The sequence below is a fragment of the Alosa alosa genome, chromosome 21 (assembly GCF_017589495.1).
Source record: "Alosa alosa isolate M-15738 ecotype Scorff River chromosome 21, AALO_Geno_1.1, whole genome shotgun sequence".
In the NCBI taxonomy this organism is placed as follows: domain Eukaryota; kingdom Metazoa; phylum Chordata; class Actinopteri; order Clupeiformes; family Clupeidae; genus Alosa; species Alosa alosa.
Window position 1 is genome coordinate 1,546,059 of NC_063209.1, and position 25,529 is coordinate 1,571,587.

General features: G+C 38.3%; 1 protein-coding gene across 3 annotated transcripts in view; it reads left to right on the plus strand.

Moving 5' to 3' along the window:
• Positions 1-598: 598 nt before the first annotated feature.
• ccdc142 (coiled-coil domain containing 142) overlaps positions 599-25,529 on the plus strand; it is a 28,318-nt gene continuing 3,387 nt past the window's right edge. Inside the window, exons 1-10 of one of the 3 annotated variants that reach the window (XM_048231708.1) lie at positions 599-1,044; positions 1,541-1,674; positions 1,934-2,033; positions 3,559-3,620; positions 3,730-3,787; positions 3,887-5,518; positions 10,141-10,227; positions 11,475-11,633; positions 25,049-25,215; positions 25,320-25,439. In XM_048231708.1, coding sequence (XP_048087665.1) covers positions 1,943-2,033; positions 3,559-3,620; positions 3,730-3,787; positions 3,887-5,518; positions 10,141-10,227; positions 11,475-11,633; positions 25,049-25,215; positions 25,320-25,439 — 2,376 coding nt within the window. In that variant the 5' untranslated portion in view covers positions 599-1,044; positions 1,541-1,674; positions 1,934-1,942. The remainder of the gene's footprint in view (positions 1,045-1,540; positions 1,675-1,933; positions 2,034-3,558; positions 3,621-3,729; positions 3,788-3,886; positions 5,519-10,140; positions 10,228-11,474; positions 11,634-25,048; positions 25,216-25,319; positions 25,440-25,529) is intronic. The other 2 variants (XM_048231709.1, XM_048231710.1) reach the window with 2 other exon arrangements.

Sequence of the window (25,529 nt, forward strand, 5' to 3'; positions counted from 1 at the left end):
AGCATACAGTACATTATTGTTGTCTGATTCAGGTTACTGTATGCAGCAAAATAGTGCAGCAATCAACAATATCATCAACAGTATCAACATTCTTGGGTACCAGTTTAATAGGGGGGAAAAAGGTTCAATCTGAAAACCTAACGATAATAGCAACATGATGCAAAACCTATTTGAGATCAGTTGTGCAAAACGTTTTTAGATTGAACGTGCCCAAACTTTCCCAGACCAGCTTGGTTGCCAGATTCACAATTTTCTCGGTAGAATGGGCTAAGGTGGTGGGAAAAGTTTGCATAGCCTTAGGCGATGGAGCAACAATAAATATGTTGTAGCCTAGATCTAGTTGTGCAATAACATGTTATATGCCTATTGCCTCTCTATAATATACATCAGCCTGAAATTATTTTCTGTTTCCCAAATCATATGGCTTCATGTGGAAGGAACTGAATTTTCCCAGATTCTTCAGGTTTCTGTCCCAACTTAAATGCTATTTGATCTCAATGTCTGATAAGCAGCCACGTTTGTGTGGTTTTTCTTATGTTTTTGAGCTTGTTTGTGCATGAGTCAATATTGCGCCAACTTGGCAACACTGACTCACAACAAAACCTGTATGGATTGGCCATCTCTGTTGCATGGCAGCTTACTACCAAGCTGAAAACCCGTATCCTGTTTAGCTCTAGCGGTTACTGGTTAAGGATTAACGCTTTAAATAGTGTGCTAATATTGGCATGTAAGCAAAGCGCTAAAAAGGTTTGTGCTGTTCAGTACACGGAGATGGAGGTTTAGTGAGCCAGCTAGCTAACGTTAATTAGCTACCGTTAGCATAACAGTAACCTCTGTGAGATATTAGCTAAGAAGTTTGCATGGCAACCACTCTACTGTACCATTAACGATAACGTTACAGTATGTGAGACCCCATTCAGACCTGATTATTGTGATTGGATCTTAGCCACTTCAGAGTTGGTAGGCTAAGTTATTTAGCTAATCGCGTATTTACTTCATAAGAAAACATGGCTTTTCTCGTATCCTCTGCGACATCATCTAGCGGTAGGTCTTGAGTGTCTTTTTGTCTTCATCCAAAGCTCTGGTAAACCATATTCACGTGTTAAACCGATGCAGGGCAACATTGCATGTTCACGTAAATATCGATAGAAGCTACATGACTAACGTTAGCAGCTACTCCGTTAACTCTGGATTTGCCTTTCTGGAATGACGGGGTCCTGTCAGATGATTAGTTAACTTCGACGTTTTGCCTCATAGGCTAAAATAAAAATAACTAATTCAGTATAGACCCTTTCAACAATAAAAACAAAAACAATGCTTGAACAATTCAGTTAAGTTACAGCGTTACTGATCTAACGGTATGAGATTCATTTAACTGGAGATTATATTTGACTACACTATGGAGGAAACACTCCACAGTTGTGTGCATAGCGCTTGTGATAGCCTAACTCGAACATTTACAAACACTGTATGTGCAAGGCATAGTCATTTCGGTTAGTGAAAAGTGTGTTCATTCTTCCTTCCTCGCTTCTTAATCAAGCCCCCCCCCTCGTGAAAATATGAAGGAAATGAAAAAGGAATGCAACGAGGATGGTGGAATCAAGTCCCGATTCTCAATGTTCCTCCTAAGGTCTAAACCCTGAACCATCAAAGACTGAAAACCGACATCAGCTGGTAAGTGATCCCATAAAGAAACTGCTTTACAGAATTAGAAATCACTAAAACACACACATTTACATAAACATGCTTAGGGCTTAGCATACACATTTTTAGACAGCTACCTGCAACAAGTCTTGCAATCTTGGAATTCCAATGTATGTTTTGCAGATTTGCAGTGCTTTTTGTTTGGTGCTTTGTTTTTGCCAATTGTTTTATAGGCCCACCTAATGGTGATGTGGTACATCTTTTTGACACCAATACTTCTATTTTTCAGGGCTAAAGGATGTCCCTCATTTCTATCACCTTTCAAGAAGGACAGAAGAATGTCGCACAATTGGGCCAGGGTGGCATGGAAGGATTACAAGAGAGTGCAGGTTGTATTTTAGATACTGCAGTTTAGATACTGAAATTCACATTCCATCACCAAAGAGTATAGAAGTTATTTTTGTTTTCCAAGTAATTTCAGTAGAACTGTAATAGGGTATTGTTATTTGCTATATCTACTCAATCAAAACAACACCACTGCAATTTGATTGATCTGAAATACCCAATTAAATAGCATGACTTTTTAATGTTTTAATAAAAACAGAGATATAGCATTTTGGAACCAAACTCTTCAAATATTTAGATATTTTTTGTACATTTCAGGTAACAGCATTATTGTCTAGGCAACATATTTGAGGAAGGGCTTGCTCCAAAGACTCAGTCACAGTTTAGACTACTGTCCCGGACATAGCGAGCACACAGACTAAGCTGCTGACACTTGAGCCAGAGGAACCAGAGCAGTAGTTTCTCATATGGGCCAAGGAGACTGCTGGTCAAATGTCTGGTGCTTCTGTCACCGGTCTGATAATATTTGATCATGGAACTGCGGGCTGATAGAAAAAATAAAAACAATCGTTTCCCCAATCAGGCTATACTTGCTAATTTGGTGTCATCAATGAAACAGAGGGGCAGAAGATAGGAATGACATGTGATTGATGAGCATGAATTTCACGAGACAAATTGGAACAAACTGTTCCGGTAAAATATATTCTTGCCATGCTTAAATGAAAAAATGCACTTTTTCCCTGGCAATTCATTTTTGGATGACTGTAGATAGTTGTATGATATGTATGTATTAAGCCTACAATTTCGTAGACAGTAGGTTACACCATAGGCTATCTTGAGAATAAAACACTTCACAGCTGCTTACCATAACCATCCTCCACAACCATAAGGATCTAATGGAGAACGATCTTTCGTCACGTTTTTGCTTCCTATTGTAAAAAACAACTGTTACAGAAGTGGTCGGCATCTCTCTCTCAACATTTGATATTAAAATGTCAATTTTGAAGCAATTTGTAACTATTGTAACTATGTGTAGCTTATGCAGCCAGACTGTTGTATGCTAGCCTACCACTCTGCCTTGCCTACCACTCCAGTTGTAAACAAACAGTGAAGTGACATGATGCAGGTGCAAAACCTTAATAGAGGCATAAAATTAAGTGGTGGTGGTGAGCGTTCTTTCATCTGCATGAAAGAAACTGATATTGTTGGTAGGCTGAATGTTTTTCAAATATTACATAAACATCAAGAATATAATCAATAGACAGATAAATGGCCGAAAATAAATAATCTTTTAGAGGGTCATTTACACTAATTATTCTTCCTGTAAAGATATCTAGATACTGTGTACTAAATAGAAATATTAAGTAAATAGCTGATTACAGAGCCTAGGAACGTTTAACGTAGCTTTAAATACTGAAAATGGTTTGTTTTTAACAGCAGGTTTTTTTGTGTAAACTGGGTCATGTCTGAAGTAAAGCCTTTTAAAGTAGTCTTTAATTTATAATGAGAATGCTGAATATCAATAAGAGTTTTGTTCAAAGAATGATCCCAATGAATATATTTTTGTAGGACATTTGGAGCCGCATGCTTGTAGCGAAGGTCCAGATGGAAGTGTGTCAGATGATGATTTGGTAAATATTATTGCATCTTTGTTATAGATTAATGTTTCAGACAGTGCTGTTTCAAACCTTCACATAATTTTCTTACAAGTGTCATTGTATTTATTTCATTTTATTCCAGAAGAGAACAGGAGTATTTCCCGAAATATTGTCTGAAGAACACCTTTCCAGAGATAGTGGTATGTATGTGAAAAAACAACAAATAATGCACATTTTAAAATGTCATAACTTTCAATACATGACTCATGGTTTGAATAAAATATGTTTATCTTTTACAGCTTCCTGGTGCCAGACATCCCTCACCAAGTCTCTTCAGAGGGCTGAGGCCCTTCTACGCACTCGACTGAACCCCAGCCTTCGCTGGTTGCTATGGCAAAAGGAGGAGGATGGGAGCTGGGACTTTGAGAGTGAGAACACATTTGTAGCATGCCAGAACTTGACCTCCCGTTCTTCTGCTCGCCTTCAAAGCATTGAGCAGACGGTGGTGGACATGAGCACACATTGCCATATTTTGTGGGACCAAGGAAGACGGCTTCAGCCGCGTGGCTGCGTCAAGGGACTGTCATCTACTACCAGTGGTGATGCTTACTGTCACATACAAGCATCTGCTTTTGGCGAACACTATGGGCAGCTGCAGTTGTTACTGGAGGAGCGATCTAAACTAATTTTCATTCATGAGTATTCCCAGCGCTTACGTGTGGCAAATTGCTTTGTGACAAAGCTCTCTGTTCTGCTGGACCATGAGCGGCTATTGTTGGTTAACAGAACACAGAGAGCAAATAAGTCCATTTCGATGTGGAACCTTGGCCTACAAACTTTAAGCCAAGAGCTGAGAGTACATTTGAACCACTGGGATGTACTTTGTGCCAAAGCCCACTCAAATGTGTACTTGAGGAAAGTCCTGTTCTGGTGGAAGGAACCCCTTCACACAATGTGTCAAACCTTTCGAATTGTGGGGCTACAGTCATTGTTCCTGATGGAGCAATGTATCTACACTGCGCTGTGTATCCTGGCTACTGAACACCTCATCCATGTACCAAGGGATGCTTTAGAGGACCTGTTAGCCTCTGTACAGATCTTCAACCACACTGTTAAGGATAAGTTCCAGCACAACACAGCAGCTTGGAGAAAACATGTCATTCTACTCTCAGACTGGCCTTACTTAAGTGGTAGTTTGCCTAGAATAGGCCCAGAACCCAGGACTTTTACAGTGTTTCAGCTAATAAAGATCTTGGCTGAACAAAGAGGGCAGATGGCGGCAGGACAACTCTATCTCTGGACTTCTCATCAGAGTGATGTCATCACTTGGTCTGGACTTGCTACAGAAAACAACAGTTTTGATTGGAAACATCCTGAAGAGATTTTATCAGTTCTCTCAAACCACACTTTAGAACATAATTCCACTGGGCCAGAGGGTCAACAAGGCAATCTTAACTTGCATCACAACAAGGCCACAAAAGATCTTCAATCTTGCTCTTGCTGCACAGATCTTCCCTTTTGCTCTTTTGTTCACATTGATTGTAAGTGTATAGAGATTCTGTTTCAGGCTTTAGTATCATCCACTGACTTGCTGTTACCACAGACTCCAAAGCCACCCATGCCTGGTCATCTGGACACCACTGAAACCCTCTTGGAAGATTGTAAAAGACTTGGTGGGAGAGAGCTCCAGCCAGTGTCTATCTGTGAAAAGCAAAAACCAGTTCAGTGGAGAGATTTGATCAAGACAGAATTATGTTTGGAACTTTTCTCCCAGTACAAGGAAATGTTGTGGATGGAATTCAGCAAAGCAGCCATTAGATATTTTTTTTACAAGGGACATCACAATGTCATTGGAAGTATGAATCAGTGGAGGGATCACATGATGTTTCTTTTAGTCATGTGGCTCACTCATGGTTTCAGAAGTGATTTGGGTATGCATCCATTTGGTCATGGGGTAGTCACTTCGCCAAAGCTGGGAGAATTTGCATGTCACAACAAAATGTTGGTCACAAAATGAAAAAAGGTGATTTATTAGATTCTGTTCAGCCAATCTAGAGAAATTGACCAAAATGTTAAACTGTCATCATCTTAACCAAAAGTCAAGAAAATCAGCTGCAAATCCGTAATACATAAATTGAAATTATACATTTAAGATACCAGCAACCAGATTCTTCCCGTCAATCGATTGTCATGAAAAAATTGATGACGACAAGCTTCCTCATCTTTAATCTTTTGTTTAATCTAACCAATTGCGCTAATCCAAAGATCAGCCATTCTCAGCGCAGTTCCTCCATATGACCAACAAACGGAGAACACTAGATCTGTTCAAATAAAATAAAGGTTCCAAATTAATTAAAATGATCCACTTCCAACCCACTTCCTAAACAAAGTCATATTTGGGTAGTTTTACAATCAGAAATAGCATTTACGCACCTCTAAATTGCACGTAAGCATCTCTAAATTGCGTTTATCCACCTTTGTATAGCCTGCCATTTTTAAGCCATTCTTAATTAAAGGTGCTCTAAGCGATGTTACACGGTTTCTAAGCTAAAACATTTTCTTTTCACATATACAGTAGCAAACATCTGCTAACCATCCACTTACACTGTAAAAAAAAGCGGTCTCTGTAGACAGCCCAGGCTCCAAAAACAGCCTTGTGCAGCCTAGACCATGAAACAAACTTTTCCAGGCATTCACCGACGAGATGCACGTTCAGGAGAGTTTCAGTTGCATGGGAGGAGGGAAGGGGAGGGAGGGGCGAGCTAGCTCTCTGTTTTATTTGAACGTCAACAGAAGTGATGATGTCCAAAATTGCCTTTAAGCTTATGTCGCTTTACGATCGATTGTCGATCGTAAAGCGACATAAGCTATAGTTGTCTATAGTTTCATATTGTTCATATTGTTAATTTCATATTTTTGAACCTGCACAACATGTAGTTTTAGTGTGCTGCATTATGGTATAGACTGTCAGTGACAAATCCTCAGCCAGCAGGAAGAATCAAGGATTGGTCTGTCACTATGGTCTGTCACTATATTACACCACGTCATCTAAGCGAGTTTAAATAATGAGCGTATTTTTAAAATGGATATGCCCCGATTTCTGAATCGTCAACATGGCATCCCTCCTGATGCTGCTAGCAAACGGCCTTGACTACAAGCCCAAAGTGAGTGACCCAGAAAAAATAGTGCTAAACTTACGTTTTTAGGTTTATTTGGTGCACGGTAGATTCATGCCACTGACTCAACAAGGCACGGTGTTGACGTTATTAGGTTAACCCTTTTAGGCACGAAGTTGCAAGTCACCTCTACCTTTTCCCATATGCCTATGTTACAAGTAAAATTCAGAATGTAATGTCAAATAGATAACTGGTTGTTATTTCATGCAAGAATTTTATTATCACCATCTGCAAATTTGAACTATTCTGCTGATACTACTGGCAGATTAATTTAGGGTTTCAGTGGAAGCATACTAGAATGAAACCTACTTTTATTTAAAATGTCATGTCAAGTCAGTTTATTTGTATAGCTCATTTCATATGGCATACATAGACACAATGGGCCCTATCATGACCGTCTAAAGTGCATCGTCACTCGTCAAAAGCTTATTAAAATTGAGTAGGATGTCCAGTCCACATTGGGAGTGTTTTCGTTATCAAACGAGGAGTGCATGGCGCAACAAGGTGTTCCTAGGTTTCTTAATCAGTAATGGGGGTGTGTTTGGGGCATAACATCATTTAAACCAATGAGAATGACATCTGTCATTCCCTTTAAGGCGCGATGTCAAAGAATGCATCGGTATTTTGACAGTCAACAGCGCATTAGAAAGAGGCTGCTTGCAAGACCATGTGGAATAGTCATTCCACTAAACCATGCTTTACTAAAACCTAGCATAGCCTTCACGCACTTGCACTCATCTATTATTTGAACTCATTGGCAAAATGAAACTAACTTCACCATGGTGTGTCAGTCAACGACAAGACAGTTATATGCAGTAAGTTACTTTCACTATTGACTGACAATGGGTTACCATTGAAAACATAGGCTGGAAAAAAGCAACACTTACTCTAATATTGTTCAAATGACTCAATAAAACAACATTTATCCTGCAGAGGAGAGGAGTTGCTTACATCTCGTGACATTGCGTCTTCAGCTGTGCTCCATACGTGTCTCTCGCCTCTCCCCTAATCACGTTTAACCGTCATTACCAATTTGCAAATGATAGTGAATAACTACTCATCATGAGATGTACAGTATTTCGTTATATCTTTATTCGAATTATGTTTCCCATTGCAATCGTGCAATTTGTAATGTTTTGCATGGACGTGCGCTGGTGTGTGTTCATGGATGATAGAAGGATGGTGCGTTGTGCTCCTGCCAATATGACTGTTGACAATGCGCTCTTAAAATAACATATAAACAACTCGCCATAGACGTCTGACCAGGTGTACAATAGCGATTTTTAGACAATGCGCCAGGCCACTCCCTAAGTTGTTAATTGCCACACCCCTGGGCGCATTGTTTAAAAAATAAACATGCAAAATAAGGAATTAAACTTTGTGCGGGGTGGAAAACGAGTTTTACGCCATGTGCCAGAGTGCAAAATACAGCCCAATGTACTTTGAGTGGAGAGTTGTCATTAAATTATCTGAAATAAACAAACACACTTAGCAAAACAAAAAGAAAAGACAAAGAAAGAAAAGACAAAAACAAAAAGGAAAGTTAATAAATAAAAATAATAATAAAATGGAATGTTTTAAAACTAGAGACCTGGGGCCCATTGCACAAAACTAGGATAAGGGATTAAGCTGGGATATCTTGGTTATCCTGGCTCAATTTATCCGTGATCCGGTTGCACAAAAGCGGGATGGGGGCAGCAGGATATGTTATGGTATAAGTCACCATGGCGATTTATTCTGTAGCTCCAGACCAGGCTATGTTCCAGGATCTATTTAATCTCATCCCTTAGCTCAGTCAGCAGTCACCACAAACGGAAACCAATAGTTATTCCACTGCCCACTACACATTGTTATCACATATAACTAGTCTGTCCACTGTCATTATTTAAATGTTTGTAATCATTAATTAACTTTAACATATCGCCATTCCCGACCTGTCATGCGACAATGTGACGTCACGGGAGCGCCGTAACCATTTCACACGTGGTGATCGGGACACTAGTTGCAATATTCTCCTAAACAGAGGTGTTGCTGTTTGTTGCTGTTGTGAAAAGGCTATCGCTACCCACTTTACACCGTAGAAGAAGCAATGAAGCCGCTCTAGTTGCCATGGTGAATCAGTGAATTGTGATCTGTGGCGGGGTCTATTTGAGGGAGCCGTGAGCGCGCACTTATCCAGGATAGGTTTCACCTGGCTTGATAAATCCGTGTCTGCTCATCCTGGCTTGGTCTTTGTGCAACCAATTAAGCCTGTACGCTCTTGTTTTGGATTCATTGAGTGCAGCTTAGTTTACTTATCCCGGATGTATTAATTCTGCTTTTGTGCAATGGGCCCCTGTAGTCATGAATTAAAAGCTAAATAAAATAAATAAGCATATTGTACATCTACATCAATTTGAAATACTTTTGTTATTTATCATGAGTGAATTCCTTAAAGTTTACATTTAGGGTAGAACAAAAATGAAATGCCTGTATCTGCTGCATCACAAAAAAGAGTAAATGATTAATTATAGTACAGGAGAGACCCTTAAAGCAACACCATTGAAGAATAGATATTTATGGCCCTTGACATCACTAGTCAACATCATATAGCACAAAGATGGTACCCAGTTCATCAAAAACTGACTAAATGGGTGATCCTACCCGATGAACAATGTTACATAGTGTGAAATCAAGTGTTCCCGTGATGCGTTGGCAATGATAGAGACTTTATTCTCCATATTATAAAATCACTGTAGCATCAACATACGATTGAAGCTTTTTTTTAAGGTAAAATAACTGCAGGAATTGAAAAATATGTATCGATATCGGCATCAACAATTAGCCAAAATGAGTTATGAGAATATCGGCATATTGAATATCTACAGAAATCCAATATTGTGCATCCCTATAGCCTAGTTAACCAGTTTCACTTAAATGCTGTTATCACAAGGGGCAATAACAAACAGTGCAAATATTACATACAAATATTTAACCTTATACTGATGGCGAAAAAGTACATCAGAAGAATTATCAATGACAAGTTGCCATGAAACATTTAATATTCCTTCAATAGATGAAGATGCCAAACAACAACAAACAAAACAAATGCAAATAGCAAATAATGATATGTCAAGAATGTTTAATAAAGGGCTTACCTGGAATGTGAAACCAACCCTTTCTAGGTTGTTTTAGAGTGTAATATCATGGAGACAGATATCATAAATTAATGAATGTATTCATGAAACCCACTCACTATATCTTGGAATGAACTTACAACATAAGACACATTTCGTTGTGACATGCCCTATAAGACTTTTGCAGTTTGGCTTAGGTTGTACTACCACAGTGTATATATTATCTGTTTAACTGAGCCTGGTTTATTTATTTATTTTCAGAATTCATTCCAGTTGAATGTGTAGAGGTTTTGAAGGGGCTGTGTTCACAGATTTTGTATAACACTGCCTGCATGCAGTGGGATGAAGGTAAGTAAAGTTTTTGACTCAGACAAAACAAATCTTGTGACCTAATTTACTGTACTCTTTCTCAACAGCTGTTTAGTAGCACAAAATTAGTAAGTCAATGATGGTTTGTAAGAAAGAGCGCAAAGACGTAAGAGATTACCATTGGGCATATGCAGAAAAAAGTAGGCTTGTAAAGAAAATTTTATGGTAAATGTTGCTTCTTATTTGATGGATAAAACATGGTGTTCCTGAAGATGCTTCATTTTCTGGGTGATTCCAAACTTTTGAATGGTAGCATATTATCACCATCCTAAAACAATGGTATAAGTCATTCTTTTCAGGTTTTTCAGAAAACACAAAAAAAGTTAAAATTGAATGATGATGATTTAGAAATAACAATAATAATAATAATTGTTATGTCATTATTTTTGGAAGGTGACGATTTTTTGAATATTTATTTGGAAATTGCCTTAAACACATTTCAAGATGGCCAAGGTACCTACAACCTACTTATACAGTGGCAAGAAAATGTATGTGAAACAAGTATGCTAAAGTTGACTTGACCCTGGTTCTGTCATGACGAATGTCTGAGAAACTCCATCGCTACCTTGTTCTAGCCAGTGCCTGGCGTGTATGTGTATTTAGATGCAGTAAAGCAATTTGTTACACTCGTTATACTTCCTGACACTGAGGCTGGCGGCAAAGTTGCAAGGGTGGTTTTTTCGCTCACAGGCGCTAGGGGGAAGCGAGACGGCCACCATTCAACCCCAAAAAAGTCATATAACCATTCCAATGACTCCGAAGCTGTTAAGTTATGGTAAATTAACCTAAAAAACCGGCATATTAAGCTAAAAAAACCCTGAATAGTTCGCCTTTAATTAAAATCCTAAAAAAATTCAAATCTGCCTGCCTCTATGGGAATTTAACATAGGGGTTCATATACTTATGCCTCCTGTATTTAAAGAAAAACATTTATTGATTTACAATACATTATTCATTCACAAAGAAAATTGGTGTCCTTAAAGGTTGGATTTTTCCTAAATTTTTTTTAGTCAACTTCAGCATCACATGCTTTGTCTTGCCACTGTATTACTCATATCTACAGTAAGTACTAAGGTGTCAATCACGCCTTCAAGCGGCTCTTTAGGTACAAAGCTGTATGACGAGTATGTGGTAGTTCGTTCTGAAACCTAGTTCCAATGAAATCAGTAAGTGAAAAAATCTTGACAGTACTGACACCAAGGAAATCCCATTGTTATGTGTTTCAGTAATATGTGATGCATTGGGGTATAGTCTGAAGGACAAGTGTCTTCCTGGGGCTATGGCGAGGACCACCATGGTGAGAACAGCCACCACAGAGCGACTGGTCCAGCTCTTTAACCCCCTTTTCATGATGCTACAACACTTGAAAAACAGGCTACAAGCAGGTAACTCCATCCGGTCATGTGAATTTTATTTGGAAATGTATCATCACATGCCACTTGTCGTTATGTATTTTGACTCAAAGTATTCTGTTTATGTTATCCTAAATAGGACTGGTGTCTTGTGTGCTAAAAATCTAAATCTAAAATCTTGTCAGCGTTTTGGAATAAGCTACAACTTAACCCAGTGCCTCCCGAACAACCCTGGTGTGTGACTGGCCTTTAGAACTTTTTTGGCTTTAATCCCTTTGTGTGTAAATCGGGTTGGGCACCGAAACACGGTTCTAATATGGCACCGGTGCCGACACAAACGGTAGTAACTGCATCGAATAACAACATGGATTTCGGTGCCTCATTTCGGTGCTTAAATAGCGTTTTTTTATTTTTTTTATACGAGGCATCACTGCATGTCATGCGCCATCTCTAACGTCTTGCTCTGATAGCAACACATCCAGATACAGTTACCTAACATATAATAAACACTCGATGTATAAACCAGGGGGGTGCACCACATAGGCGAGTGGACAGTGTTTGACAGCTTGCGTGAGCCCAAGTAGCTTACTTTAAAGCGATATCGCGAGCTCGTGTCAAAATCTAGCAGTGGGCCTAACTACACACAAGCAAAAGGCTATGAAACAACTTCAACAGTAGGCTAGCCTATACGTTACATAATATCCTTGTCCTACGCTAACTGACATTTATTTGAAATGTTATCAGCAAAGTTGTAAGGGTGTGTTATGGGTTAAGACATGCCATTTCTTGAAGCATTTGGGAACACACTGAATTAACTGGAAAGTAGAGTCCCTGTTAGATTAGCTTGCTTGCAAATGCCGTTGTCCATGACCTGGCAGTTTTATGGCAAGCAGTTTTAACATACCTTATGGGAAACCGCCTACACTGGGTAAACTTGAAAGCAGAGCTTGGGTAGATGACAAATAAGGGTGAAACAGCATTTTTTTTTTTAAAAGTTTGAAATTGCTTAAGAATTGTATGAATTTATAAAGTTCAAATACTGTTGTTTTTGAAACTGTAAGAGGTTAGCAGTTTTTTTTTTTCTCATTATGTAATTAATTAAGCTTTTCTCACAACTCCAGGCAAGATATGTCCTGCGGTGTGACATGACATTACTATAACATTCAAATATTGATATATCATTCATTTCAAATACAAATCAGGTATGTTTTAAGTTTAACAAGTATTCTTAAAGAATTATCATTGAAATTCTGCATATTTATTTTCACAGCTGTTTTTCGATTATATTCTTTGCTTGTGCCATCTTTTACCACTCACTCCAGTGGAAATATTGTGTAAAATGAGAAAAAATATTTGAAAATGTTAATTATGTTTTTCTATAGTTTAGGGGTGTAAAGATTAACCGATACGTATCGGTATCCGTTTTTAACGTGTAAGATACGGCTACATCGATACGTGAAGCCCCGTATCGGAAAAAAACTGAAATGAACCGGTCGTTATATCGATTTACTTGTTATGAATCGGTGCACAACCTTTTCTGCTCGCTCAGACTCATTTACGTTCCAAGCAGCGCGTTCATCCCACTTCCGGTTTTGAAACTAAGCTCGTTCATCCCACTTCCGGTTTTGAAATTAAGCACTTATAGCATTCCTAAACAGCAACGATAGTCTGTAGAGTAGCCTTACCTTTGATGAAGGGATTTCCTTAATGTTAAATAATAATTTGGCCCTTGCTGCTAAAACGATGCATAAATTATTAGCCAATGATTTTGTTCATATTCACTCAGACTTGTGGCATTTTAGGTTTCTGCATTAGGTCTACTGTTGGAACAAAATAAGCCCAGAGAGTTAATGGATTTGTAGGCCTATTTTATTCTTGTAGGGTAGGCTAGGCCTATATGAGAAAAGGCCAAGAGTGTCTTAAGCACTGTTTTATTTTATTTCGGTATCGTCTTACCTCAACAAGGCTACAGCTCCATGAAAACAATCAGATATAACTCTATAAAATCTGTAAAGTCTATAAAAATTTATTTTTATGTTGTATTTGGCTGCTGTGCTTGACTGAAATGTAGACTATTCTTTTTTCATTTCAATACAGTATATGAAACAAACCCCAGTTTAGATAATCATATTCACACATTTTGTTGCCTAATTGACAACCATGACCATGATAATTGATAATATAAAATTAATGTGCACCTTGAGCAAATTATAAAAAATCTTTCAGAATGCTTTCCATGAACTGCATCGAATTGCATCGAATCGTACTGAATCGTTTTTTATAAACATGTATCTTTTCTTGTATCGAATCGTGCCCATGTATCTAGATGCGAATCGTATCGTCTTTTACATGAGAGATTCACACCCCTACTATAGTTATATTATGCAATGTTTTCAAATGTATATAATTATTTAAGCTGGTTAACATAGTAGAAGTCATTTAATTGTTTTTGAAGTGATGTCACACCACAGGACATCCCGTCACATCACAGGACGAAATGAGACACTGTATGAACAGTTATGGTGAAATTTATTGAATACTTTTGTAACAAACAAATTCATTTGCATCTCTATTTGAACATAAATGAAAATTCAGCATATCAGTACAATCATATTACTTAGTGTATGAATTTTAACTAAAAACGTAGTGAACAAGACATACTGAATAATTAACATTTTGTAGACGTCAAATGAGACCCAGTCATAAAGAACATTCATTTCTATTTTTAACTTAAAAGACTAAACAGATATTTTGTTTCTTAGTAGAAAGTCATTAAACTCATGCTAAAATAATTAAAAGCATGTTAAAATCATCAATTCAGCTCTTTGAACAAAGATTCCAGTGAACAAGAGAAATTTCACAAACAAAATATCAGACCATAAACATGACAAGCCAATATATATTAAAACAAAAGATATAAAAATGATTTTATAGGAGAAATGGCAAACTTATGTGTTGAACATGAGCCAGTCCATGTTCGTTAACTTTGCAACTCGACCATGGGGCTCAGGCTCTGAAATCTTACCAAATATTTCACTCTGCGAGTAGTAAATGGTATCTTCTTGGTCAGGTCACTGGAAGGCATTCTTGTTTCCATGTTGAACCATACAGTTCACCTGTATTTCCTCTCCCTGAATATTCAACACTTGGCCCACATATCGCTTCTCATCATATTTTACTATGATGAACTTTCCCACTTCAAAAACTTGGTCTTGATCACTTTCAACATCTTCATCCAAGAAGGACGGGGTAGGGATAGGGGTAATCTCTTGAGCTGGACTGTCACCAGCCATTGTGACTTTTGTTACCTTGAAGCAGCCACACACTTTTGGGTAGCTGCAGAAGCAACTTACTGCCCTATGAAACACCTCCTTTGGTGTGTGCCTAAAATGCCTTTCACAGCAGGGAGCACAGGAGGGAGCAGTTTGTCAATTTCTTCTATGTCCTTTTCCTCTATCCATTTCATTTGGATTTTCCTCTCCTCTTTGCTGGACAAGAAGTCAAAGAGGGCCTCTGCAGTTTGCAGATCAGCTCCCCTTTGGACAGCCTGATCTGCCATCCGCTTCACACAAGCGCCAACCCCATCAGGAGCTCCTTTTCCGTGGCCACGTTCACTATAATTCCATGTGAGACACTGGAACCCCCAGGTAAACGGTAGCGTACTCATTAGGAAACAATTTGACTTGTTGCGATACTGTGTCACAGGACCATCACTGATGAGGTGGAGTGACGCAAACTGGGTTCTATTTCCACCAAAGTGGAAAGATTGAATTTCTGTGTTCAGTTTGCATCCATAATTTTCAGAAAAATCAATGTGCAACACCAAATCATTTTCTTGCAATTTCTCCTTTAACTCCCTCATTTTGGCTGATTGGTGCATCCAATTGAATTGATGGGATACAATTGACTCCAGGTCACGCTGGAAGGTCTCTGCCAGCTTTCCCAGCGTTCCCTCAACCCCTTTTTTAACCCAGTTCGTGAACACCTTTTCCCCTACAGTCACCTTAACCCGCTCCCACTGCTCCCACCTAGCAAATCCATCAGCATTGTGTGAGTTGAGACGCACCTCATCAAAACAGCAGTTGGTGCACTGCCTGTACATACATTTTTGTTCCTCTGTGTTACAAGTAATGGAGGAAAGAAGATTAGACAGGCTTTTGGGTGAAATCATCATAATTTCATCAAGTAATATCCAAAATGGCTGCCAGATCCTTCTTCTTCTTCCTGTTCCTTGCCTTCGTCTTCTTCCATTCCTCACAAAGCTTTGCTCTCTTATGTTTTGGGAGGCTCGTTATATTTCGTGGTCTAATTTCTCCTTTAGCTTTCTTTTCTTGATATCTGTTGATGGAACAGAGACGGCTTTTACATGTTTTCTATACAATTATACGTCTTAGAGAATGTTTCACCAACTCAATTTCCCTATTATAAACTTATTTACTTTCTCCTTCTCTCCCTAAGGGTCTCCTCATGTCTGGCTTCATCCTGTGCTAACCTTTCCCGGTACCTCCTTGTCCTTTCTTTGCTCATGCCTAAAAACGGACAAAAATCACTTAAAAAACAATGATCAGTGACTGTTAACAAACACATACAACAAACAAATGAAGACCGATATATATTTATGTTTAATATATGTATAATATAAGTATATTATGTATAATGAAGACAGATATATATATATATATATATATATATATATATATATATTTATGTTTAAAATATGTATAATGTAGGTAAGTTATATTTAATATTTACAATATTTGTTTTTATATATATATATATATATATATATATATATATATATATATATATATATATATATATATATATATATATATATATATATATATATATATATATATATATATATATATATATATATATATATATAGAGAGAGAGAGAGAGAGAGAGAGAGAGGAGAGAGAGAAACAGAGATATATTTATATTTATGTTTAATATTGCAAACATAACCGACGAGAATCTAGCTAGACATCTGACTTAATTATGTCACACTACAGGACGGGCTGTCACACCACAGGACTAGTTGACCTTTGCAGCCATTTTGAGTAATTGCTATACAAGACTGACCTTGGGCATTACAGTAACTGAATAAGTTCATTGTTTTAAACCTGAATATGATTATTTTTTACAAATATTTTTCTTTTTTCTCGAACTAGATCAGTCACACCACAGGACTATCAAAAATGGACGCATTCATGGTCTGACAGAAATCATGAAATTTATCAAATTAATAAGAGATTAACACTCACCTTTTAAACTTCTTAGCACATCCAAACATCTGGGGGACTTCCTGGTAGGGGCTTGACTAAAGGACCCCTGTGGCTGTCCATGTAACTGCCAGTAAAAAAAATCTAAAATCCTATGTCACACCGCAGGACAGCATTTGTGTTTCAAAACTAAATGTACTGTAAATATTATTGTTTTTAGCATTTTTAAAACTTAAATGAATTAAGTAAATACATAAAAAATAATGCCAAGGCATTTATTAGCTGCTCCAAACATATCTGCTTTATTTTACTAATATTTACATTTGATGAGTCATCAATGTTAGTCACACCGCAGGACATTTTGCTATTCACCTTAAAATATGAACAACACCAAATACATTTTACGTCCCAAAATCATCATATTGAAATAAAATGATGCTCCATGCCCCACTGGCATGTGTTGTTTTAGTTGAGAAATGCAGTTCAGTTAACCTTTACACACTATTACGGAAAAAACAGGCGTCACGTCATCTGCCCGCTTACCATTGTGTGTGCATGCATGGCAAGCTGTTTTAACATTTTAAATTTATTATTCCTAGGAGCAATGAGATTGATAGTAAATTGAATATAACAGTTCAATTTCATGTTCAAATTTGTCTCATCAATTAAAAAAAAAAGCAATTCATGCTTTAAGACCAGCGGTACCGGGCCGCAGGACATTCCTAACCGGGCCGTAGCCTACGACATAAGTTTAAAAAAAAATGCATGCAAACTAAACTAAATTTAATTCGCAATAATGTCACGTTTTTACATGGCATAGGTCTATATGCAGTTGTTTGATTGCACGCATGTTTGCATTTTGCAAGGTCTATTTTCTTACGTCTGTCTGTCCCGCCTTCAACACTTTTACATATTGCCTTCAGCTGCGCAGCCTCAGGTCAGCTCACTTCACTTGATCAGTTCTTGGCGAACGGTAGTGTCACACGAAGTTAGCTAAACTGCTAGAATGAGCAACAAAAAACAAGCATCTTAGCAGGTCACTGGCCAGAGTGTTTGAGTTGCGAGGGCAGAAAAAAAGTCACCTTTAGCTGCACATTTTAGTGATGAGGACTGGGTGTCAAAACTCGCTTACCTGTGTGACATATTCGGGTTGCTTAATGACCTCGACCTGTCACTCCAGGGGAGAATGGCGACTGTCTTTAAACTGGCAGATAAAAGTCGCTGCATTTAAAGCCAAGCTTGATTTGTAGGGACGAATTGAGTGGACGGGGTGTATTTGATATGTTCCAAAAAGTAGTGGGGTTTTGGGAGAGACTGAGGCAGGGCCCTTTCTCTCGCAGCTGGTCTTGCGATCACCTTGTTGCGCTCTCAAATGAGTTTGGCGTTACTTCCCATCCTTCAAAGATTCACGGCAAACCAATGAGTGGGTCCATAACCCATTTGTCAATATCCCGAATAGTCCTAACTTGTCAGCGCAGGAGGAAGAGCAGTTGATCGAAATTGCAAATGGCGGTGGTCTTAAGAGTGTGTATAAGGAAACCTCTCTGGCGGGTTTTGGATCAAAACCAAAGCAGAATATCCGAGATAGCCGTAAAAGCGCTGAAAAGCGTTTCCCCTGCGTATGTATGCGAGACCGGGTTTTCGGCAATGACTGCAACTAGACAAATTGCGCAATCGACTGGACATTTCAAACACACTGAGGGGTGTCACTGTCTTCCATCACCCCAGATGGAAGCTTCTTGTTGCAGGGAAACAAGCAGGGCTCCCACTGATTATATTAAGTAATGCACGTTTAGTTCCCATGTTTTGTTCCCATATTTTGTTAAGCATGTTCACACTTATAGATGTAGCTTCAAGTTGTTCAATATTCATAGTTCATATTGCTCAATTTTCACTTGCACATGCATGCACAACACATATGGAACATGGAGCCGGTCCGTGAAAAAAATAGGAATCAAACCGGTCCATGGTACATAAAAGGTTGGGGACCCCTGCTTTAGACCATTTTAATTTTTAAAAAAAAATTCAAAACAAAGTACCGGTTCAGGCACTGTTTCGGCACCGGTATCGATTTAGCACCGGTATCGGATAAAACCCAAACGATACCCAACCCTATGTGTAAGGGTGTGTGTGGATGCAGCGATGCAGCGAATGTAATTTGTAGCCTATACACTGTAGCTACAGTGAATGTAATTTGTAGCATTGAGGCTGAATATCTTTTCATCCAAGCTATTTGTAACTAACAATGTATAAAAATTGCTCACCATTTTTCATGATCTGCTAGGCTATTATCTCTTTGTCGAACTCTCATTGGAAACATATACGAGAGACTGTGCAGCGCAGTTAACAGGCTGCTATTCACTTGTCATTTTGGACGTGAGCTAAAGTTGGACATAGCAACAGTTACTAGGTGGGGTGGGCCTACCACTGAATGACTGACAGTTCAAGAGGATCTTTGCAATAACTTTAGATCAGAATTTATTCTGAAAATATATTATAATTAGTGCTGTCAAACGATTAAATTTTTTAATCGCTAAATTCCTATAGTTAATCACGATTAATCACATATTTTATCATATGGTTAAAATTCTATTATTTTGCATTTCTGAACTTTCCAGGAGTCCATATTAACAATAAAGCAATTATTGTGTATCTTGATTGGGATTTGAATGAAAGCAAAGCAAGTTACTTTATTAACTGAACTTTAAGATGTAGTTCTATTTGATTATTTCAAATCAAATTTCAAAAGATGTGCAGCAGACCTGAGGCAACACAATATATTCTTCAGAAATCTAGCTGATATAAACTGAAATAAATGCTACTACAGAAGTGCGTGCACAAAATGTAGGCCTAAACACATTATAAAGGGCATAACAAACAGAAATATTATATTCAAACTATATTAATTATCTTTTGAGTTCAGTTGAAAATAAGGACGTTTTCAACATGAGTGCATTGCCATTTTATAGGCCTACAGTCTATGGTGCACTGTCACTTGCCACACACATCAGCACCGAAGTTTTTAACAGGCAAACACTGGATGAACAATGGATTTTATGGAGCAGCGTCTGAATCGTGATTTACACGGCGGCAAAGTGCGATGCTGGTGTGCGTATTGAAAGTTGTATTGAAAAGTTGTATTGTGCGTATTGAAGTTGTATTGAAAAGAATGGAATCTAATGTAAATGAATGTCGAAAGCAGAGTGCATCGCAAATAGTAGCAGCCAAAAAGGAATGTTGATAACAGAACAAGTGACGGTGAAAGAATCTTTGGCGGCACACATTTAATGTGTCAGCCTAGGCTACTACTCTTTGGCCGGCTTATAAGCCCAAACAAGTGTGTGCAGCATGCCTTTACGTAGCCTAACGGCGCATCATCATAAAGATACATTTAATCTGCATCACGCCCCATTTTAGAGGAAAACAAGTTAACATTATATCATTGATTCCGGAAAAGACAGCTAGTAATCACACGTTGACGTTACATCTATTATTTAATTCACAGGACATTCAATAATTTTACTAACACTGCAGTTATGAAGAATTATGTTTATGTAACTTACTCATGTCGAAACTATGTACGTTAACAACCTAATTCGTTTGTAATACCCCATGTTGAGAACAAATTTAGCATGTACACTTACCATAATATCCCATGCAAAACGATTAGCTTGCTAGCTAGCTAACTGTGGAACTTCAGTATAACATAGCCAATTATCTCACCTAGTTGTAGGAAATAGGCTATGTTCATATTACAAGTAATAGAATGAATGTGTGACTTATGTTTAGTTGATGTTATGACATGTAAAGTTAAGCTTGCTGAACTTAGTTATAGTCAGCCACGGGCAGTTTGACTGTGCCTATCGATACATTCGTGACACTTCTGTAAACTAGAAAGAGCAAACCATAGGAACATGGTCACATTAATCCCATAAACACACAGATAACTCTTACACCAACCTTATTTTGTGCCTTTTATTCACGTTTGTTTCAAGATTTAGTAAGTATAAGCCCTTTTCGCTCCCCACTTCGATGCAGCATAGGTTTCCATTATATCACATTCTATTCGTATTGTTTAGTTTCCGGTCTAGCTAAATCCAGTGTGGTGTTGTAGTTGTTCTAACGTTACTAGTTGTTGCAACAGCATGTGAAAAAACTAGTTTGTTTGTTTAACCAAAAAGAACGTTAATCTCGTGTTAAAAAAATTGACGCCGTTAAAATAGGTTTACGTTAACACCGTTAATAACGCGTTTAACTGACAGCACTAATTATAATATTTATATTTCAGAAAAAATGTGAAACAAAATCACCACACTAGAGAATATCTAATAAGGGGAGAACCACCACTCTCTGGAAACTTCCAGTTTCTGAACTGGTTGCAGTTCCCCTTTTGGTTCCACGTGTGGGCGCTCACGAATAAGTGAAGAATGAATGGAGGTCTATGGAGCTGTACCACTCAAAATCCACTTTTCTCGGGATATAATTTTTTGTGTAGAAATTTGAATGTTGCAGTCAAAAGAGGGGGCAGAGAAAATTCACACCGCTAAGTATATATTTTTTACTTATTTGTTCTAAAAAGCCTTTCAAATGTGTCAATGACGTCATTCGTTAGCAGAAAGCTAGTGTGTTGTGGGCAACAACGACCCAACCTGTACGAAATCGAAAGGACGTAAGTACTTGTTCATTCAACTTTTGACCTATAATCTATATTGAGCTTGCAGAAACCACAATCAAATCTTTGAATTTTCAACAACAACCAGGTGGAAGAGACAAATTTAGTTGTCTAGCTCTATAGACCCCCATTGTTTTTGCACTTATTCATGATCGCCCCTAGCGGAACTGCAACAGATTGTAGGTACAATGGAGTTAATAGGGAGTGAACCGGCTCTTAGTAAACAGGCTCTGACCACACCAATTGATCGATCGCATGCCCCGCCCGTCGAATGCAGATGATCCTATGGCAGACACACTCCGTCAACTTCAGCTTACAGCTCCATAGAAATGCATTGGGAGCCCTGATTTTTGTCTGGTTTTATGTTTTTTTTAAAAGGACGGCCAAACGACATGTATGGGATTAACGCAACACCGACACACAGAATCATTTTCTGTAATTATGTTAAATTAAATGTTTTCCTCCCAGCTCTCCCCTATTTTAAGCAAAGGGTCAACTTACTCCTTAGCAAACTATAACGAAACAGTGCTGCACCACATCTGTAGATTAAGCCACACAGCCGACACAAAGTAAGATAAATAACGATGTTTATTGTTCTTATCATTGTATAATATGATTGTCACTTGGAGGACACTAATAACTAACGTTAGCATAGTTAGCTAACTGCTGCTAATGTGCTAGCAGAGACTGTTGATAAAGCGTTCTAAAGGGTCTTTGGTGCTAGCATCGTCACGTCAAAAAGCATGGGGCTGTGCACAGTAGTGTAAGATTTATTAAACATAAATTAATAAAGTTGAAGTGGCTCTGCAATGTAGGCTATGTTTCTGTTTAGGGACTGTTCGTTATTTATAAATGGGGCCACCGGAGGGATTTTGAGTGCTTCAATCAAAAGTTGCATGACCCTCCCCTACCTGCAAGAACATTTTCAACGACCCTTCAGCAGTTTTTTCAAAAAATACATGACCCTCCCCGGCCAATTGTCGATACCTTCCGCCCACGCTTTTAAGCGCTATGAAAACACATTGACTTAGGCTACCGTTCGAAAATCAACCTCTGCTTTCTGATCTTACACATCACACTTGACTTCACCAAGTTGGTGGCCATTTCAGTAGATTTACTCACTAACATTGTTGTGGAAACACAATAAGCATGGAAACTAAATGCACACTTCCTGCAACTGCATTAGCCTACTTGTTACTCCTCTAGTAAGTATTCACATGAAATAAAACAATAAAACATTGAGACCATTCAACAAAGCACACTGGGTAATGACAAATTCAACACATGAACTTGTTGCTATGGACTCGATCTCTAAACTTCCTCAGTCATTGTAAAGCTGCGAAGCTGAACATTATCCAAAACTCAATTTCTCAGACGAAACGTCAATTTGGGAGCTTGCTACACTCCTTCCTTCTCAAATGACTTGAAAAGGCCGTTTGCACAATTTCACAAATAATCACAGGGACCGAAAAATACCTAACATGCCAACTTTTTCCGGGTTTATAATTTTAACTTTTCCCCGCTGTCTTGCCGTTTTAATATTTTCCCGTAGAATATCCCATATTACTGTAATTCTCTCATAACATTAGTCCTGCATTCTGGCCTGTCTCTGTGTTGTCCTGTTGTTACCCCTTGCCCTTCCAGTGAAACATGTATTCAAATCATCATTTTGCTTGCTTGAATGCGAACTCAGAGTGATGTTAACCTAGGCCTATTTAAGTTAACGACGTGGTTGTCGTAAGAGCATGATTCATTGGCGCTTGCAGTGTTCGGCCTTAGGCTATGTCTACGTGCGCACCTGCCAGGCTACTCAGCTACGAGTAGACAAAGAATTCCCCCTGTATATTCACTCCAAGTTGGCCTTCTATAACTTACCAACTCTACACTGTAGACCATAAACTGGCTATTTATATGACCAATGTATTTGTTCAACTTTATGAAGCAGAATTACGCACTGCTACTTGGAACGTAACACATTTTTGTTGGCAGGAGAGAGAATGACAGCGATTAACAAATTGCACTTGTTGTTGGTTACCAATAAATAGGGCCTACTATATATTTTATTACAAACAACAAAAACAGAAAGGATGGAGACGGCAAAGCTAAAGATGGGCAGGAACAAGGTCAATTGGTAGAAATGCTTGTCAAAACGTTAGGAGCTGGATGTGTGGATGAATGAAGCACAAGTATGCTTTATGTTAAGCATGCACACTGTTTAAAGTTGGGCTACACGGTAAACTACAAGTAAACCAAAGTTATATTTAGCTTTTTTAGGGCTGGATAAAGTTGACCAAATGGATATAGGCTGTTAGGCGTAAATAAAGTAGGCTACTTTGTTGCTCCAACCCTTCCAACGTTAATGGGGACGAATGTTGACATTTTCCGTATTTTGCGTGAGAAACCCGGGAAATCTCCCTTATTTTCATTGTTCAATGTTGACAGAGCTATGAAACGAAAGAGAACCTAAAGCGCCCTGCGTATGATTTCGATAATGTGTGTGTGTGTGTGTGTGCGCGTGTCAGTCAATCGTAACAGTCTGCATAATCTTTGTAGCCAACCTTACAGAGTATCTCTGTAAACATTGCCGCAATGCCTCGTCATATCTGCCACGTTTTAATGGTTAGGACAATGCTGAAGAGTAAGTCATCATTCTCAAAATAACCTATGGCTGCGAGTTTTGTTTTCAAATGTTTTCATGCATGTTTGGATAACGGGTGAGGAATGTTTAGGAGACAGACTATGCACGCGTGTTTTAGGCAAAGTGCAGGCCCTAATCTCTGACTGAAAGTGCACAGAACTTGTGCATTTACATAACAATATTTAATACATTTTCCCAGGGGTGACTGTAACTTTTGGGCTGAAGTACAAAAACATGTCTGAACTGTCGCAAGTTCACCAAGCTCCCGATCTCATTCCACAAACCTAGAGCGCCCTCTCGCGGCTGTAGACGGTAATGTTTACTCCTTGGTTCATGCCAGTCAGTATGAATTAACATTTATATACATTTTGATTATAAGTCGCACCTGACTATAAGTCGCAGGGCCAGCCAAACTATGAAAAATAGTGTGACTTATAGTCTGGAAAATACGGTACTGCCTGCATGGTTTAGGCTGTATTACAGTATATCAGTCTTTGCGGTAAATAAAAGGAAAAGGAAATGTCATATTACAAATATTTACATTATTTGTGGGTTGGCAAGGTAACTGACTATGACAGTGCATTTGTTATTTGCCTTTTTTCATCTCTTTTCTGCATAAACTGTTCCTGGTATCAAGAAATGCAAATGTTCACATTAGCTGGAGTTTCGTGTGTGAAACCATTTCGTGTGTGAAACCATCACTAATATGGGTTTTTTATCTGCTCAAAACTGGTTTAGGTGGGAGAAAGTTGTTATGTACTGTATTGTGTGTTTTATGTTTGCTTGTTAGATTTATTATTTAGTAATAACTGTGAACTTGAATTTCAATGCTGTTCCAAGTTGCTCACTGCTTTGTCCTCTAATGATGAACACATTAATTAATTAGTCACTGTCTTTTCTTTCCTTGAAAAGGTAATGGTGGCCGAGCAATGGTGGCTCAGCTACAGATCCTTGGTGCACTTTATAGATCTGTTGCCACTGTGCAATCAACAACTCTCTGGGTCATGAGCAAGGCATACCAGTTTCTGTCTTCCTGGTACATCAACAAGTTCCTTCTCATCACCCAAGGAGACCTTGTGGTAGGAAGGATTGTTTCAGTTCCCTGACAAAAAAGATACCGTTCTAGATTTCATCTATTCAATACCAGACAACATGTGTAACTAAACTTTCATTTTATTGGCAGGTTCTACAGGCTTCATTGAAAAGACATGCACAGGAAGTAGAGGATTTAAATGGCAAAGGAGGCCATCTTGTCATTGCACCATTGACAGCACAGTTTACTAGAGGAGTAGCAGACCTACAGGTAAGCTTAAGTAAATATGCAATGTATCTAGTGATCAACATTTTATAGTTTGTCATAGATACAAGGCATTAACTAAATGTTGACTTTATA